General features: G+C 35.2%; 1 protein-coding gene across 7 annotated transcripts; it reads left to right on the plus strand.

Moving 5' to 3' along the window:
* Window positions 1–1,730: 1,730 nt before the first annotated feature.
* On the plus strand, window positions 1,731–14,927 carry LOC125220201 (E3 ubiquitin-protein ligase BRE1-like 1). 7 transcript variants are annotated; one of them, XR_007176340.1, is made up of 23 exons: window positions 1,731–2,275; window positions 3,520–3,681; window positions 4,331–4,418; window positions 5,307–5,540; window positions 5,706–5,867; window positions 6,318–6,511; window positions 6,601–6,684; window positions 6,793–6,912; window positions 7,026–7,212; window positions 7,280–7,440; window positions 7,541–7,612; window positions 7,869–7,945; window positions 8,250–8,444; window positions 9,315–9,390; window positions 9,549–9,635; window positions 11,121–11,258; window positions 11,327–11,529; window positions 11,612–11,777; window positions 12,078–12,354; window positions 12,836–12,931; window positions 13,049–13,132; window positions 14,232–14,372; window positions 14,458–14,927. XR_007176340.1 is itself a non-coding variant. In XM_048122365.1 (20 exons), the coding sequence occupies exons 1-19, from the start codon at window positions 2,165–2,167 to the stop codon at window positions 12,207–12,209; spliced, it is 2,649 nt and encodes an 882-aa protein (XP_047978322.1). In that variant the 5' UTR covers window positions 1,731–2,164; the 3' UTR covers window positions 12,210–12,247; window positions 12,510–12,760. The 7 variants fall into 7 exon arrangements, 4 of the variants coding, with proteins under 4 accessions (XP_047978322.1, XP_047978324.1, XP_047978321.1 ...); XR_007176338.1 differs by having other exon boundaries at window positions 14,232–14,927; XR_007176339.1 differs by lacking the exons at window positions 12,836–12,931; window positions 13,049–13,132; window positions 14,232–14,372; window positions 14,458–14,927 and adding an exon at window positions 12,510–12,760.
* The last annotated feature ends 3,022 nt before the right edge of the window (window positions 14,928–17,949 follow it).

Raw genomic sequence — 17,949 nt, forward strand, 5'->3', positions numbered from 1 at the left:
CTAAAAAATAACACTTAGAATTCACATATCAATAGACAGAACATCGAATGTCAACAACTTGTATTAAAATGTTAACAACTAAAAAATACTCCCCCCGTCCCGCTATAGCAGTCCCATTGACTTTTCTGCCTTCTTTTTGTAAAAATAATAAAAAATAGTAAAGAGGAGAAATAGTAAATTAAGAGAGAAAATAATATAGAGAAGAGTCTTATCTACATTATTGTCTCTCTTACTTTACCATTTCTCCACTTTAACTATTTTTTATCATTTTTACAAAAAGAGGGCAGAAAAGTCAATGAGACTGCTAAAGCGGGACGGAGGGAGTAACACTTACAATTCACATATCATTAGTCAGAATATCAAATGTCAACAACTTTATTTACAGCCAATTTCCTCAAAATCAGTACAAATTATTTACAAAACTGACAAATGAAATCATTACTTACAAACAGAATTTTCATAAAAGCTCAAAAAATCAAGAAAATTTAACTGAATCAGCTTCTTGCCACTAATCTATACAATGGTGAAATATTTGCATAGGGCAAAGAATTGAGCAATGCCAAGCATCAATCACACTAAACTGTGAATAATTCAAAAAATTATGAATAGCAATCTGAAAATTCGAGTAATGCCACTCCAAAATCTTTCCAAAAACCAAAAAATATTCGAATTCTTAATAAAATTATAGAGAGGGAGCCTAATTGTTCTGAAATACACAGAATTCGCATTTCGATAAGCAGAATCTATATGGAAAATTGAGAATCGAGTAAACTGCCCGCAGTTGAATCTGGTTGGCTTGAGTAGGGAATGAAATTGAGTTTTGCAGTGAACGTATTGAATTTGATTGGAAGTGAGAAGCTTGGGATGGGGTGAAGCAACGCTCGAGATGCCTCGAGCTGTGCAGAGAGAATCGTTGAAAAACATCATGTTGCGGATTCGACGAGAATCGGATCTTCTGTTGCGGATTCGACCTCTCTGATTTCTTCGATCGCAAATCGAGTTTATTTCACGATCAAATCTCAATTAACCAATCCAGAGAGATCGAGATCGAGAAATCGGCTGTATTGAATAATCAGAGGAGCCTAGACGGCGGCAGGGGGAGACGGCGCGGTGGATGGAGTTCTGAAACGAGGCGGCGGCGGATCGGCGGCGGTGGAGCTCGAATTCGTCGTCGCCGGAGAGGGACATCAGATCGGAGGCGCCAGAGTGGGTGGGGGAGTATGTGTGCGGATTGGGGCGGTGCTGAGGGAGGGGGAGTACATGGCAACAGATTTACCATTCTGCCCTTTTAAAATGATTTAATCTAAAAACATTTTTTGTGTGGCAAAATCTGAACCACCCATTTAATAAAAATGAGTGGCTGCATCTCATTTCTCAATTAGCCTAAATAATCTCAATTTTAACTTTAAATTTTTTTTTTTTTAGTTTAAAATTTTGAATTGTTAACAATTAAAATTATTTTTCATGGAATGGATATAGTAAATATATGTTGGGCCTCCAACGTAGCAGGCTGAGATAGAGATGGCCCATACCCGTCTTATGTCGACAGCCAATCAGATCTCCCAAATCCCGCAGCCCTATTTCCTCTTAGAGGGGTCTTTTTGTCATTTAAGTCAATAAGCCCCGATTTTGTGTTAGCATCCCAATTGCAAATGACGTATCTACCCCTGAAAATTTCTGAAAAGCCCCATTCCGCCCCTCTAATCATATTAAGCAAAGCAGTTTCACTTTCTCTCTCTTCCCCCACCCCCACATTGTTGATGTTCAGAGGTTCTGCGTGTGTGTAAAATTTTCACACTTTCTCCCAGTTAATTCATTCACATATCGAAAGAGGCTAAAAATTGAATTCAGGATAAAGGATAACAAGGTAACAGAAAACCGCTGTTAATTGCTAATTGAAGCTTGGCAATCGCGGGTTTCTCTCTGACCTAGGGTTTGGCTGGAAATTGGAGTCAAATCTACACTTTTGGTTGATTTTGATAAGTATCTGTGGTTTTTAGAATCTGGGTATTTCCAATTTGTGCCAAGACTGCATTTTTATGCATGCATGTTTGCTTCTGTGTTGAACTATCCGGGGGTTTTGTGAAATAGTCATTGGAAGTTTTATTCTGTGGGGTTTAAAGAGAAAAGTGATGATTCTGGGGTTTTGAGGGGTGCGTCTGTAATGGGTAGTACAGGCGAAGCTGACAAGAAACGGCGTCATGTTAGCTCCTTATCGCCCACTGCCGCCATGGCCAAGAAGCGTCATCTGGCGGCGCTATCTGAGGAGAAAAAGGTGAGGCTGCTACTTTTTATTTTTCCCTTTTTTGTTTTGTTTTGTTTAATATTTCTAAATAAGAACTTTCTGTTACTAAGACTCAAAGTAGAATTATGTCTACAAGCAATTTTATGCATGAAAAGTGTTTGATTCCCACGTGATAATTCTTGGTTGGAGAGACACACGAAATGCACTAATGATCTTGGGATGAAGGTGTTTCTAAGTTCATGTAAATTCACAAGTTCTGTGCTTTGTTCGTGCTAATCTGATGGCAAATTTCCAACCGTATGTTATTCATGGTGCAGTTTTAGTTAACCATGTTTCTATCAGGGACCTTGAGTTTCTTTATCTAATATCCATATACATTGTTTTGTGTGAATGAGTCCTGATTTTAGGTTGTTGTGAATGCTTTAGCATGTCTTATGTTTTTGTAGACTTAGTTTGGATGGGCTCTCTTCATTAAATAACCCTCAGAGACCATCACATTTTAATTGGCTACGTTTATACTCTGCTGATTCTGTTATCAATTACTTCCGACATGGTAGAAAAGTTGGGTTATAGTGCCAATCTTTTGCATTCACCCGTGTTTGGTTTTATACTATTTTGTGAAGGTATCTGTGATGCCTTGTTTATGTCCTTGATTGTTAACTAGAAGTCATGTACTATTTATTTGTTCTTGTGTTTTCCATACAAAACATGTTCTTGCTTGTGAAAATTAACAATTACTCCCTTTGTCCCACTCAAGATGTCCACATTCTTGAGTGGCACAGGATATTAGGAGGAGTTGTTAGGTGGAATAAGTAGAGAGAAAAAGGTAGTTGAATATATTAATGAGGAGAGAGGAGAAAAGAATTTATTTCCATATATAGAAAATGGACATCTTTAGTGGGATATAAATTAAAAGGGAAAGGTGGACATCTTGAGTGAGACGGAGAGAGTACTAGATGATAGCAGCAGCATTTTGTGAATCAAAAGCACTAGTGGTGCAGGCATCTATTGTATTGGATGACCAGTGTATTCAGTAAATACTGTGCTAACCAATTCTATTTGATAAAAGGAGTTTTTTTCTTCATTTTCACACGTTTGTAAGCTGCAGATTTGCTGTCTGTGTACACTTATCAGACGGGGTACTGAACTTGATTGCGTTCCTTCCATTGGATCATTGATTATATATCTGATAAATTGTGACTGCACACTTTCCTGTGAAATTTATAGTCTTTGACGTGGCGACAACTAATACTCAAATTTTTGAATTGCTGTAGCTCGACGCAGCAGTGCTTCAATTTCAAAATCAAAAACTCGTACAGAAGCTGGAAACTCAGAAGGTTGAGATTAATGCCCTTGAGGACAGATTGTGTCAGTTGAGGGATAAACAACATTCATATCATAAAACTTTAGCTGAGGTTGACAATTCGTGGAAAGAGGTACATGAGTATGATGTATGAGTGGGTTTTCTTATTTTTCTTACTACTCATGATAAAAAAATGTATGTTGATTATATTTTGAGGTTTTGTCTAGATTTAGTTTTTGTTTGTAGCATCAATTCAAGCAGGTTAATCAACTTGAAAATTATCAGAGAGCCTGATAAAATCGTAATGGAGATTACGTAATGGTATCTTCAGTTTTGCTCACTCTTTATTCTGTTTCAAGCTACATTAGCCCCTTGGAGAATCATAACACAAAATATTTTGACCTCTACACCTACTCACAATGATTAATGGAACACCGCAGAGAAATGGAACTATATCCGGCTAAGGATTTATTTCATCATAATTAGATATATTTCTAACTGGTGACTGGCTAAAAAATGCTACTATAAAAGAGCTGTAGGATTGACTTGTGGTAAGGAGGTGAACATTTATGCAAGAAAGGGCTTACCCTTCATTTTCCTCGAATGTAGTCAACCAGCTCCATAAGTTTGCTGTATATCTAGGGATATATAATAATCTGATGCGCCCGTTAAGCTAGTGAAAGTTGATGCTGATAGCTGTAAACATAAATTATACATAGATCTATCTGGCATTTACAAAGTGTTTGCCTACTCATTTTAAAATGGCTCCAATATTTCACCAGCTGGTTGATCACTTGGCGTCACATTCTAACTGCACACTAGAAAATACAAAAGATGTTCGAGGTTTTGGACGCCACCTAGCAAAAGAAGGTAAGCGATGCTAATTGCAGATGTGTTTATGTAAATGCATTTCTTTCCTATTTTTTGGAGATTAAACTATATGTTCAAACATTGTTTTATTGTAATAGCTTTAATTTTTGACGATGATACCTTCCAATTTTTATGAGCATATGCCGATGAATATCGTCTTATGTGCATATTTTTTCTGTGTTGTTAGTTTGTGACTCAAAGAGGGCTATTATTTACATGCCTATCTGATTGGCTGTTAGATGATGCATATCTTTTTTGCTTGATTGGTCAAAATTATACACATGGACAAACATATTCTGGTATGCAGGCAGGCACTCCATCATTCCAGGGGGAGGGGTGTAGCACCTATTTTAATGAGCCCGTGTGCTCTCACAGAACAAATTTTATGATGAGTCTCAGAGTTTGTGGCGATCTTGTCTTTCTTAAAGCCTGATATTTTAGAATAGGCCTTCTCTTTTCTGTGACTGGGTGGACATTTAGTACACTATTAATATCATATCAATAAGAGTTGGTTTCTAGAATTTCACCTCAGAAAAAAAGGACAGAGGATTTGTAGCTATAAATTCCTTTCTGGACAGTCACCTGTGTGGCACCTAGTCGAGCTCCATTATATTATCATGAAACATTTCCAGACTCTTCTATTTATGAACAGTGATTAGCTTCTTTTAGATGTATTATTTTGCATAAAATTGCATTGCCATATCTACAAAGTACAAACAGTATTTAAATGTAATACTTTTGTCTGTATGTATATGAATTACTCGGTTTAGCTCCTAGTTTCGGATGAATTTTACTGTGTCACACAATTTGCAGTCTAAATGCTGTTCGCTCTATGCTGTGTTTTTTTTGGAGCTTTTGCTAACAAAGTCATACAAATTGCATTAATAGATTGTGATTCGCCACCAGAGGATACTTTACTGAGCCGGCTCTTAGAAACTGGTGCAACCGAAAGTAGTTCAGCCAGTACATTAATGAATCCACCTGAAGAAGAGAAAAAAATAAATGGTGAAATGACAGAGAAATTAGAGATTATACTCAAGAATATAATAGCTTCTTTTGATGATTTGAACAATTTGAAGAGTATATTGTACGCGGCATCTCTGAAGACACTCTCTTCTAATGGTAAGACCATATTGTTATTTTGCATGATGCTTCAGTTTGTGAATGAAGTTCATCAAGTTCTTTTACAATTTCTTTTTTATGGCTTCCTTCTTTCCCAGTGTTGCTATGCTTATGCATCTGTCTCTGTGTTTAGTCACTTATTTACTTTTTGGCACTCCACTGTAGGACAGAGCCAGAAGGTGGTTTCTTCTGATTTGCTAACCGAGGTTAGAAATATGAGGATGGCAACCTTGAAGCTCCACTTGAAGCATAAATCGTTGGCCGGTGAGCTGCAAATACATAGAGACACCGATGCGAAGAATAAAGCTGATCTGAAGCGTTTGAAAGGTATTATTTTTTTTTTTATTTCTTCTCTATATTCCACACAAAAAATAGCCGCTTCTCAGTGTATTCCCCTTTCTGGTCTGGCTTAAGATGCACCTGATAGAATTTGAAAAGGCTCACCTGATAGACATGTTATGTATGGTTTTCCACACCCACCTGTACAAAAGAAGTTATGTAGCTCATTTCCAGACCCAGAATGAAAAAATAAGAAAGGATTAACTACCTCTGTTCAGTTTCTCAGCTTGCCTCTTTTAGTTGTGTTACTGATAATAATATAATATATATGCTGGAACATAAACTGTCTATTATGTTATAGGGACGTATGTTTATTGAATGCTGCATTAATCTGATAATTCACATGTTCTGCATTAAGTCTCTTTAATTGTGTCCAAATGCATGGTTTTCAACAAAGTTCATACATGTCACTGCATTCTTTTGCTTTTCTATTTAAAGGAGAACTAGAAACTACAATTTGTGAACTGGAAGAAAGCAACCATAAGTTGGCGGTTATAAAAGCAGAAAGAGATGTGGCAAAGGGAGCATCTTTCCCTGTTCTAAATCAAGGGAATAGACAGGCAACGAATGATAAAGTAAGGGACAAAGAAAGAGACTTGGAAGATATGGAGTCAACCCTGAAGGAACTATTGGTATAAACTGCTTTTCTATTACTCCTCTAGTGTAGAGAACATAGTTGCTCTATATAGAAATGGCTCATAGAAAGTATGTCTCTGCATAGGAGCAATCATCATCTCGACTAGAAGAGCTCAAGCGTTTTCATGAAGATAGGCTGAACACATTAAGAAACTTATCAAATTTGCAGGTTAATATGTTTCCTCGTATCTTCTGTGTATTCTCATTTCTTTCCACTTCTTGTTATTGCACATCGGCCCTAGCTTTTCTTATTAGCCTGTGCAACTTATATTGGCAGAGCAACTTGAAGAATGTTCACTGCATTTGTTCATCCCAAGCATATATTTTACTGAAAGATCAATTGACAAAGGCTAAAGCAGATGTAGTTGAATATCAAGCCCTTTATGAGAAATTGCAGGTTACATTTGTTTTTATTTTCACATTTTCAGTTCACTTGTTGTAGCCATTTTTTTTATTAAAAAAAGAAGAGAAAAAGGGAACATATTCAATTTTTCACCCTTTCAAATTCAGGTTGAGAAAGAGAGTCTATACTGGCGGGAAAAAGAAAGTTTCATGAAAAATGAATTAGTTGATGTGCTTCAGCAATCTTCAGCTGTTGCTAACTCCAGAATAAGTGACTTGGAAGCAGAGATAGAGAGATACAACAAAGAAAAGGATTTAATTGAGGTCAAGCTGGACGAAGCATCTAAAGAACCTGGTATGGATAGTATATATCATTGTAATTCAGTAGATTTGTTGTCGCTAGTTTAATTTGTTAATTACAGGCAGGAAAGAGATTATTGCGGAGTTTAAAGTTTTGGTTTCATCATTTCCTGAGAAAATGGGCCGCATGCAAAATCAGTTAGCTAAACACAAGGAGACTGCTGCAGACATTCACAGTTTGCGAGCTGATGTTGAATCACTGACTAATATTCTCAACTGCAAGGTGAAGTTTGATAACTTGTCCATTCTAGTTTGTTTTAGCTCGGTGTTCAAAGTTACTAAGATTCCTCATATGTACATGTGCATCTGCGTGTCATAAACAGGCTAAGGAGTTGGAGACTTTGACTTCCAGATCAGCGCAGCAAAATGCTGAAATTCAGAGACTACAAGCAGTGGTACGGAATTTTCTTATGTTATTTGGTCGCATATCTTTACTGACTCAGGCTAACTCTGTATGCAGTCTTTTGTTTTTGTTTGTAACAGTAGATTATAGCCTATATCTTAACATAACAGACTTCAGATAAGGACATAATGAAAATCCCTATCTACTGTAGATGGGCTTTTAGAAAAAAATGACTAGTGAGATTTGCAAGAACTATTTCGAAATAGAGGGATCTGATAATAATTTTAAAATTTGGTTTGTGGGCACAGATCAGTGATTTAAAGGCGACAGTTACAGACTTGAAGCTCTTCCTAGAAATGTATGGGCACCAATCGGTTGATTCAAGGTTGGCATTCTTCATGTTTTTAATATATACATAAAACTTCCAATAATGTAAGTACCTATGTTGAGTACGGCTTCAAATGATTTTCTGGTATGTAATTGCTGGTGAATCTTTCTCTACAAACCCTACAAATTCATTAAGTTTTCAAAACAGATTATGAAAAGGACAAATTAGCACTCGAATGGTTTGATGCATATATTTTGCTGCATGTCTGTCATTAAAATCTAAGGTCATCTTTGTGTGTCCATCTGAATGAACTACCACTGTATTCATACCTTTTGTTTTTGAAATACTATGTCATATGCAGGGATGTTAGTGCAGCTAGAAGTGCCGAGATAAAGGCATGGGCTCAAGTTCAAGGCCTTAAATCCTCCCTTGACGAGCGTAATCTGGAGTTGCGAGTTAAAGTTGCAATTGAAGCAGAAGCAAAAGCCCAGCAGAAATTAGCTGCTTCGGAGGCTGAGATTGCTGAGCTGAGACAGAAGTTAGAGTCTTCTAAGAGGTCCATTTCTTTGCGAATCCTATAAATGTTGCTCTCATCTTTTTTGCATTAAGAAATTAGGCGTGCTATTGGCTTTTACTGAATATGGTTCTTCATCTGGTTATGCCTGAGTATGTTACATCTTCCGTACTTGGATGGATCTACCATACTTGTGTAATTTTGTGCTCGGGACATTTTATGTGACATTAGCTTATAAATAGTAAAAACAAATGTTGTATAATTGCTTCTTACCATTGTAAGGTGAACCTTATCTAGTTAGTAAAAAAATTATTAGAAACCAGTATATCAGTATAGATTCCCTATATTTCATCTAAATTATGCTGTATTTCTTTTTTAAATGTATAGTAATAGTAGCTAGATGATATAATGGTTTTGATTGTCATTTTCTGATTACAGTGCCAAGGAAACAATGACCTGGCCACTTTTCTAGTGATTTAAATAATTGAAAGCCAGTACATCTGTGAATACCAAAGATGAGGAAACGTAATTTTGAATCTACTTACATTTTTATTATACATGTGAATAGGCTATCTGGAACCCCTAAATTATAAGCTGAAATTTTCAAATGGGAAGACTCGAGATGTCATGACAATGTGTGGAAACCGTAGGGACATGTGTATTTGTGTGTCTAGGTAGATGATAATTAGAGTTGGTTTCGAATTGGTCAAGTTAAACCATATACCCTTTCAGAAATTAGTCAATGGTCGCGGCCCAGATTCTATATCTGTGTGTATTCTTATAGTTTCTTCCACTGCCATAGCAGGGAAAAATCAAGCTTTTCTGCTAGCTTAACCCTTTCAGAAATTTGTCAATGGCTGCGACTTAGATTTATATCTGTGTGCATTCTTATAGTTTCTTCTACTGCTATAGCAGGGAAAAATCAAGCCTTTCTGATGGCTTAAAATCCAAGCATGAAGAGACCGAGTCCTACCTGGTTGAGATAGAGGTTTGTATTCCATCTTAACTTCTATGAGTCATAGCTCTCAAATATGAAATTGATCCTTATTTTCTACACACATTCTGAGTTCTGGCATATTTTCTAAAGTTGGATAGGTCTCTATCATGCATCCTAAATTAGACTAAGAGTTGCCTGTATTGCTACAGACTATTGGGCAGGCGTATGATGATATGCAGAGCCAGAACCAGCAGCTTTTGCAACAAATCACCGAGAGAGATGACTATAATGTTAAGGTTATAACTCCATTGATTCTGTAATTTCAGCTGGATTTCTAAAGAATCAGTTTTCTGATTGTTTGCTTTCAATTGAACCAAAATTATTACGGCGAGACATTTAAATTCGTACGAGTATTATTTTGGACTTAAAAAAGGAATGCATCTACATACACTGTGTAGGAGGAAGTAACTTATCAACATTAAAGTTTCTTCAATATCTATTTGGTTATGGGGACCTAAATAGTAAATTCACAGAGATCCATTTTTCAATTGGACACTATCTGCATATCCACCACCCTGAATATTATTAAAAAATCTCTGATGCAAAACAGAAGATTATACTTGATCCATCATTTTAGAGTCTGTGCCTGCTGTTATCAGGATAGCTGTTATTCTTATTTTTCAATGTGAAATTGTGAATACTATTCCCTAAACCCTAGTTGCTATCAATTACTTGCGTTTGTATCATATGTTTTTCATGCTCCTGTTTCATGTTGTTGGAACATAGCCCGGATATTAAGAGTCGTAGGATATATTGGATAAAAAAATGATATATTACATGATATCGACTGCATGATTGCACATGCTTCCTTGTGGATCTTTGTCATGGTTAACTAAGTTTTATGCTTTATAATGTTCATGCTCTGAGGAATACTTTGTCCCTCTTCCGGGGCTGAGCATTCTAACTTTCGCACACCCACCGGGCCATGCAAGTGTATTCTCACATTCCTTGAACTCTAGGGTTTGTCTTTAACGATCTTCTGTCATGTCATGTGGATTCTGTTGTAGGGTTAGCAAAGGTAGTTTCTATTTTGTACCATTATGCTTTTCACTTTTCAGTTACGCTCATTGAGATAATTGTCCAGAATGAAGTTTAGGCTTTAATAATCTCTGTTCAGCAGCATTTCTCATGAACAATTTATATTAGAGGAGAGTAGTCCTTGTTCGAGTTTAACTAAGCCTGGCTCTTTTTTAGTATCCTCCTTGTACTATAGTCTCTCTTAAATGTATCTGTACTTAATGTTGGTTTGGAAATTGGAAACACAAGGGAAAGATTAGTACCGTCCTAAGGCCTAAACTTGATCTTTCTTCTTTTCTAGACTATCCTAAAATCTACAATATTCCCATATAATGTTTTTGTAACTAATTGCATACCAAAATAATGATGCAATATTGTAACACTTGAGACTCAGAACTCATTTTTCAACCATCTTGAAAATTTTCTATAGTATTGGAACAGGGTGATTACACAGATAGAGTTGCCGAAAGTCTTTTGTTGCTCCAAGGAAAAAAGTTGGAAAACCACTCCTCAAAAAACTATTGTTATTATTTTCCCAAAAATGATAATTATGTCAACCCTTTGGTTTGTTTTCTCTAATCAATATATATTCTTTCAAATTGGTTATAAACTCTGGGAAAAGAAACTCTGTTTCCAACCTCTGATGCATATATCTGGTGGATGCCTTTGTTGATGAATCACTTCCATTTTGGTTTGTGTTTCAGCTTGTTTTAGAAGGCGTGCATTCAAGACAGATAGGAGATGCTCTGCTTATGGAGAAGAGAATGTTGGATAAATCTGTACAACAGACCAAGAAAACTGTAGATTTTTATAACTTTAAGGCTAGCCGAATTGAAGACCAGGTAGTATGGGTGGCATACATAGGGTCATTTGTGGAAGTTGATTGTATTAATAATCTTTTTGGCTGCAGTTGAAGGGGTACTCAGATCAGAGACAGAGGCTTGCAGAAGATAGAGCCCACAATGCTGCTGCTTTGGAAGGCACTCAAAGAAGACTGTTAGATGTGAGGAAAACTTCTCAACTACTGATGGGAACAGTTGAAGAAGCACAGGCGCAGGTTGATAGGAGTAGGGTGTCTCTTACTGAGATGCAGATAGAACTAGAGAAAGAAAGGTGTTCAGGGTTAATATAATTCTTATTTCAGCTACATGAAAAACTATTTTCTCACTTCTTGCGGCTCTTTCTTTTTAATTAGGTTTGAGAGAAAAAGAGTTGAGGAAGATCTAGATAATCTAAGGAAGAAGGGTCAACAACTAAAATCCCAAGTTGAGGGCTCCTCTGTAATTGAAAAGCTCAAAGAGGAACTCAGGGAATACAAGGAAATTCTGAAGTGCAGTGTCTGCCTTGACAGAAGGAAAGAGGTAATTCCCATTTTGAGATACATGAGAAAATGAATAAGCTAGCATTATCTATTAAGAGGTTGCTGTGTTGTACAAGTTTTTATTTCCTTTCAAGATTTTTGAAACATACGAGACTACAAGATTTATTTGGATGATAGAAGAATGACTTTCTCACTTCAGGTGTATGTTACCTAACAATACCATATCCCCAGGCACACAATATGGTTGGACAACTTATGGGATGATTAGGTTTAGAGGGTACTATATTCGTTCATGCTGTGGGTTTATTTCAGTTAGGAGCTAACAATTACCTTTTGCCAGGTGGTCATCACAAAATGTTATCATCTGTTTTGCAATGCTTGCCTTCAGAGAATAATTGAAACACGCCGTCGTAAGTGCCCAGTTTGTGCGGCAAGTTTTGGCATCAATGATGTCAAACCTGTATACATCTGATCATTATGGTTCCTGGCACCAATGCATATGTGTACCAGGTCCGTGTGCACCTAGAAGTTCACTCTGACGATGATGTTTCACATGTACTATATAATACTTTTTGCTCTGCTGAATCCAAGAAAAGACCACATCGCAACTGATAGAGGTTCCTTTCTAGAAATTGCTTGTAGCGTAGGTTTGCTCTTTCTGGTTTAGATGCTGGAAGTGTTTTTTGATTTTTTTTGAAATAGTGTTCATGAGTTGCCCTCATCATTTGACTGCTCCAAGAAACTGGGTGCTTTTTTGACTTGCTGCTTGCAGATTGAATTCAGTCCAGTTCTCCATATGACGGTTTTGCAAGTAAAGAAAGCAATTGATGCAAAGCCCCGTGGTTTCCAAGTGTGTATGGATTAGCATGGAGCTTCATATGACTTTGGTCTTAGACTCTTAGGTTCTTCTATGCCGCTCTGTATAGATTTTGTATCTCAATTTTGTTGCTAGTGTCTAGTTTGAGTTGTTTTAGGAGAAACAAACAAAATATCAATGTTCAATCAGTAATTTTTTATTGTCAATTTGCACGCCCATACCATTTGAATGTTCTGATTGAATAATACATCCTTATGAGTAAGCTTGTTTTGGGCATTCAGTTTTAAAGATCTGCATGTGTGTGTTGTGTGCTTGACTGATCGTTTGTGAGACAGAGACGGACATGCATCTTCTTCATCAATATCCTTATTATCATGGTTAGTTTCACCCCTGAGCTAAGGTTTGTAGAATATAGTATGTATGTATATATATATATATTTACAGCCAATGGCTTTATCATCTACGACAAATATTTACTTTGGCTACTTGTTTAGGTAAAGTGGGTTCCGTCGCTGTTATAAGATTAAAGGCATGGAATGTTCTAGATTGAACTCATGAAGTGACTTAAGCTGAAGAAGGTATGCTGTTGAAGTATAATTGTTGTCATGTTAGTGCTGGTTTTTATCTTCTTTTTCTTGTTGAATTTGTTATTTTAGAATAAAGTTGTATCTTTGAGAAAATTATTATGTTTATGCATAGCTGAATGCATTTTATTTTTATTCAAGTGCATGATCGTGCAGATACAATCTGTATGTGTTCCTATAGGAAGCATGCGATGTACCTTCTAGCATGATAATTTTTTTCAAACAGATGATTTCCTCTAATAATAGTCTATCAATTGTTCTGTTAGTTCCCAATAGTTTTTTGACAAGCTGCATAATAATTCATTTCGAGTGTTTAGGTTGGTTGGAGTTGATCAATTCTTGTGTGATTAAGCTTTACTGTTTGTTAGGTACTTATTTACTGGATGAAAGTTTATTAAACTATCAATTCAGTTCGTTTTTGGCTTGTAACGTAGTGCACATTAGTTTTTGTTATTTTTCTTTCTTTTTTCCTAAAGGGGACTGGGCGGACACTAGGTCTTTGTTCTAGTTTAATTTGAAACTACAGTAATTAGTTACCATAAAGATTTAATCTTCGTTTGTATGCTTGACATGAAGTGGAGGCAAAGGTCAAGTATTCACTTGCTTAATGCTTGTGCTCTATTTCCTTCTGCCAATGTGAGTGTTGAAGGAATGAAGTTTAGGTGAACATTTTTTACATAGCACCAGGGGACCCTTTGTAACTATCGTCAATTAATATAAGGGCAGATCTTATCCCTTATTAAATAGTAGTATTGGGTTTAGTCCTTGTTAACAGTACATTCTTCGTAGTTTTGTGGTAGCTGTAATTGGTCGCAATGATTGGCACTCAGAAAGCACAATGTAAAAAAATAGGACATGCCTTGTTGAAGTGAATGTGAGTAATATATTGTCATATGTGTGATGCTTCAAGCAGACTGATTCATTGACTTCAGCTTAGATTTACTCTTCCATATCTGAATTTCTGTTGCTTCAAACATGCTTGCCATTCTTGAACTGTAAAATATAAAATGCCAGTTACAAAATGTGAGATGGCTTGTCATGTTTGAATATTCCTCTGCAATAACCGTACTCACGACTTTTTGTATTTTAACAGTACATGAGCTTGGTGGCTATTGTCCGTCCCAACTCCTCTGGGCCAATGTGTATATTATTGGAGTGAGATTGAGCTCTTACAGTTTGGGACCAGATGATAAGTTGGAGGTACATCATGTCATTTTCATTCCAAGACTATATGGTAAGGATCCAACCACGAATTTCTGATGTGTGTGTTGCTTTCCCAGACCGTACACGTTCAATAAATGAGTAGATATTATTATTAGGTTTAGCTTGGAGAAGATAATGTTAATCTTGGTGGCTCCAAATGGTGAATGGGTGTTGAGAGAGGAGAGCCCCCCTCTCCAAAACATGTCAAACTGACAAAAATGTCTTCATATATTTGGAGAACGAAAAGTTGTGATTCATGTTTGTGATCATGATTGGTTGGGGTCTGATGAATTCTTGACTGTTGATTTAGGCGATTGATAGAATCTCATCTCATATATCCTTCCCATCCTCCTTGAAAGTTATGGTGATCAACACCTTCGTTTTGAATCACAGTCGATTAAATGCATGTATGTAGTTGGAATTCTGAGTTAGGGGCAAGCTTAATGCAAGTAAAATTGTCTGAATCACTTGAGATATTTTTTTATGTAATTTGGTGAATTTCTAGTAGCATGTTGTTGTGTGCCCACATGGATATTGATTGATTGAAATTCACTGATGCCAACATTGCTCTCGGTTGCTGCGAAAACGACACTGATATTTGAAGCTGAAATTTAATTATGCTTATGCAAATTGGTACTATAATTGGGATGATTTGTTGGTGAAATTGTGGATCATGTGTAAAGTAGAGCTTGAAATAAAGAAAGAAGTATATAAAACATAGGATTCTTGAATGTTGAGACATCTTCCCATGTGGGTTTCGTCCAACTATTTATGTGATTGTTAGGACCATTTGTTGTCTTTGTCTGGAATATTAGCATGTAGGTTAGGCAATCTATCATATTTTGCCTAATCTCTTTTACTCTTGTTGCTGGACGAGTTTGTATTTTAAGGCCATTGAGTTCGAACATCAATGTTGTCTTTTAGATCAAGTCAGTCACAAAGAATATAGTGATCTTGACTGTGGTGGTTGTAGCTATTTGCGTTCGATTCTCATTTTCCTGTGAGCATGGCATATGGATCCTATTATAGCATCGATGGTATAGATGGTACGTGATTTGATGAATCCAAAATAATGCAAATCAACGGGGAAAATTACGGTTAAAATCATAACTTTTGGTCGACTTTTGATTAATTTTATAACTTTAATAGAATACGCAATTGTCCCAAGAGAAAGTCCAAGTATGTGAATTCTTGACTTGTGGTTTCCCTGCAGTGGTGAGTAGCATACTGTAATCCTGATTCGAAGTTGTAAACCTCAAATAGTGAAACCATTGAATTTAAACATCATTTATGAAAATTAAAATTAACTCTAAATTTGATTATAATGATATAGACGATGTTGTTTCAAGTCTACTCAGACAATAACATTTTGAAAATCATGTTTTGTTAATTTAATGACCATCTTTTCAAATCTCTATGTTATTTGAAAAAATTTTAACTTTTTATAGGGAGCAAAATATTTAATTTTCTTTCTATTATGTTGGTACAAAGAAAAGAAATATCTGCTTTAAAGTAGACAAATACAAATGGTCCGTACGGAAAACTCGATGTTAAATCACAAAAGTAGCTTTAAAAATTGTGAATAGTTCACTGTTATTGTCTTTAGCTAAGTGTAAGAAAACATTTGGCAATGCCTTAATCCTATCTTCTTCAATCACCATCTTTACAGATTCCAGATAAGAGAAGATTATCAATTATAGCCCACTTACATATAATTTAGTGCCTTTTTTCTTTCAAACCAGTCCTACAAAAAGCTTAGTGTGACTATTTATTTAATTTTATAAAATGTGTGAATAAAATTGATTGGGAAAGCAATTGATTGGGAATTCTACACCACTTTTAATGAGAAAAGAGTTGGTGTACTAGTTTTTTTTCCTTTTCTTTTTCTATCCATCTTTTATTTTCTCTTTTTAATGCTTGTTATTCAATATAGATCAACAAATATAACTATCATAACAATAGTGATCTTAGAAATAAATGCGAATTAGAGTTGATTTAAAAATGAATGTAAAGAAATTTTCATATTCTACTAAAGGAAAAGTTCTAACTAATTTTGAATGTCATAACTGATTTTTATTAGATTTGGACTTGATGAGTTACAGTATTTGTACATACGTCATATGTAATTTATTAATTTTATTTCTTACTCAATAGTCACATATGTTGTTACATTTTATAGGTTAAACTTCAAATAAAGCAATGAAAATATTACTCCATCCTTTTTATTTTAATGGCTATTTAATTATAGTTGTACATAGAATATTTCAAAAATTGCCCAACAATTAATAAAACAGTTCTCTAAATAACAAAGACTTCTACAAATGCATGATAAAATATATAGTTCTTATTAGTAATATTTATCTACTAGTACCTTTACTAGTCATTATATTTTTATTGATTGTCCTTATTTTCTAGAGGGAAAAAAATAGGCCCACCTCCAACGATCCTTGCTGTAAAATGTCCTTTTTCATAATCATGAATTAATATTGGAATAAAAACAAAACCTTATTAAGACAAAAGAGGTACTAAGACGATCGTGATCGTCTGGTCGCACCTCGTGTAAGTGAGCTCATATACAATTAGTGTTTACTTAAGCATAAATTTGTACTTAACGTTGTATTTGTCTAGCTAAATGAATAGTTTCAACAATGTTAACAACTTAAGTACTACTATCATGTATCAACATGGTTAATTAAAAATTAAAAAACTGAAAAACTCATTTAGAAGATTAACGTGCTTGATCAAAGAGAGAAACAACAAATATAGTACATAATTTAGAAATATAAATTCACATGGTATTTGAAGGACAGCTAGAGTGTGACCAACCAATCACCTTCGACAATGTGGTCAATTTTTAAAATAATTTATATAATACTTTTACTATATATACATTAAAATTTTCAACTAAGAGCAAATATCTAGGTGATGGAATATTCTATTAATTAAATACATGGTTAAATAATTAAGATCTTGAATGCTGTTTGGCAACGTAATTTAATGGCCACTAATCTCACACATGATGCTAGTCGTAGATGCCGCCGACCAATCATGTAGATTGTGTCTCCCATTTGTTAATTTTAATTGTTATTAATTTGTAGTTTTCTATTCACGAGCGAATTGAATTAAAATATGGATTCTAATTGGTAAAACTAAAATTTTTGTGTTTAAAATATTGCGATAATACTTGTTTCTACATTATGATCAAGTGCGTAATTGAAGAAGATTTCTCTTTGAATTTAATGGAAGTACAATTTTTTGATCTGTTATCTAACTTATCTTAATCAAGTCGTTGCTTAATTAATCTATTGTTTAGTATATCAAAGACTTGGAACTTGGTATGAAGGTTGCACAATTAAGTATTAACCTGCTGTTATACTCCTGTACAATTACTATTTTGGAATATTTATATTTTTGGTCAACTTCTGCCTGATCAACATATGACTTTCTTAAATTAAAAGTACTGCACAATTACCAAGAACCATAGGAGAAAATATTGTAGGTTTTCAACTAAAAATTAGGCTGAAAACATGAAGATTCACATGCAATTAGCTAGTGCTGCATAAATTATATCATTATAATTGGGTTTTTTTATAGACAGTGTGAACCAT

The sequence above is a fragment of the Salvia hispanica genome, chromosome 4 (assembly GCF_023119035.1).
Source record: "Salvia hispanica cultivar TCC Black 2014 chromosome 4, UniMelb_Shisp_WGS_1.0, whole genome shotgun sequence".
Taxonomy (NCBI): Eukaryota; Viridiplantae; Streptophyta; class Magnoliopsida; order Lamiales; family Lamiaceae; genus Salvia; species Salvia hispanica.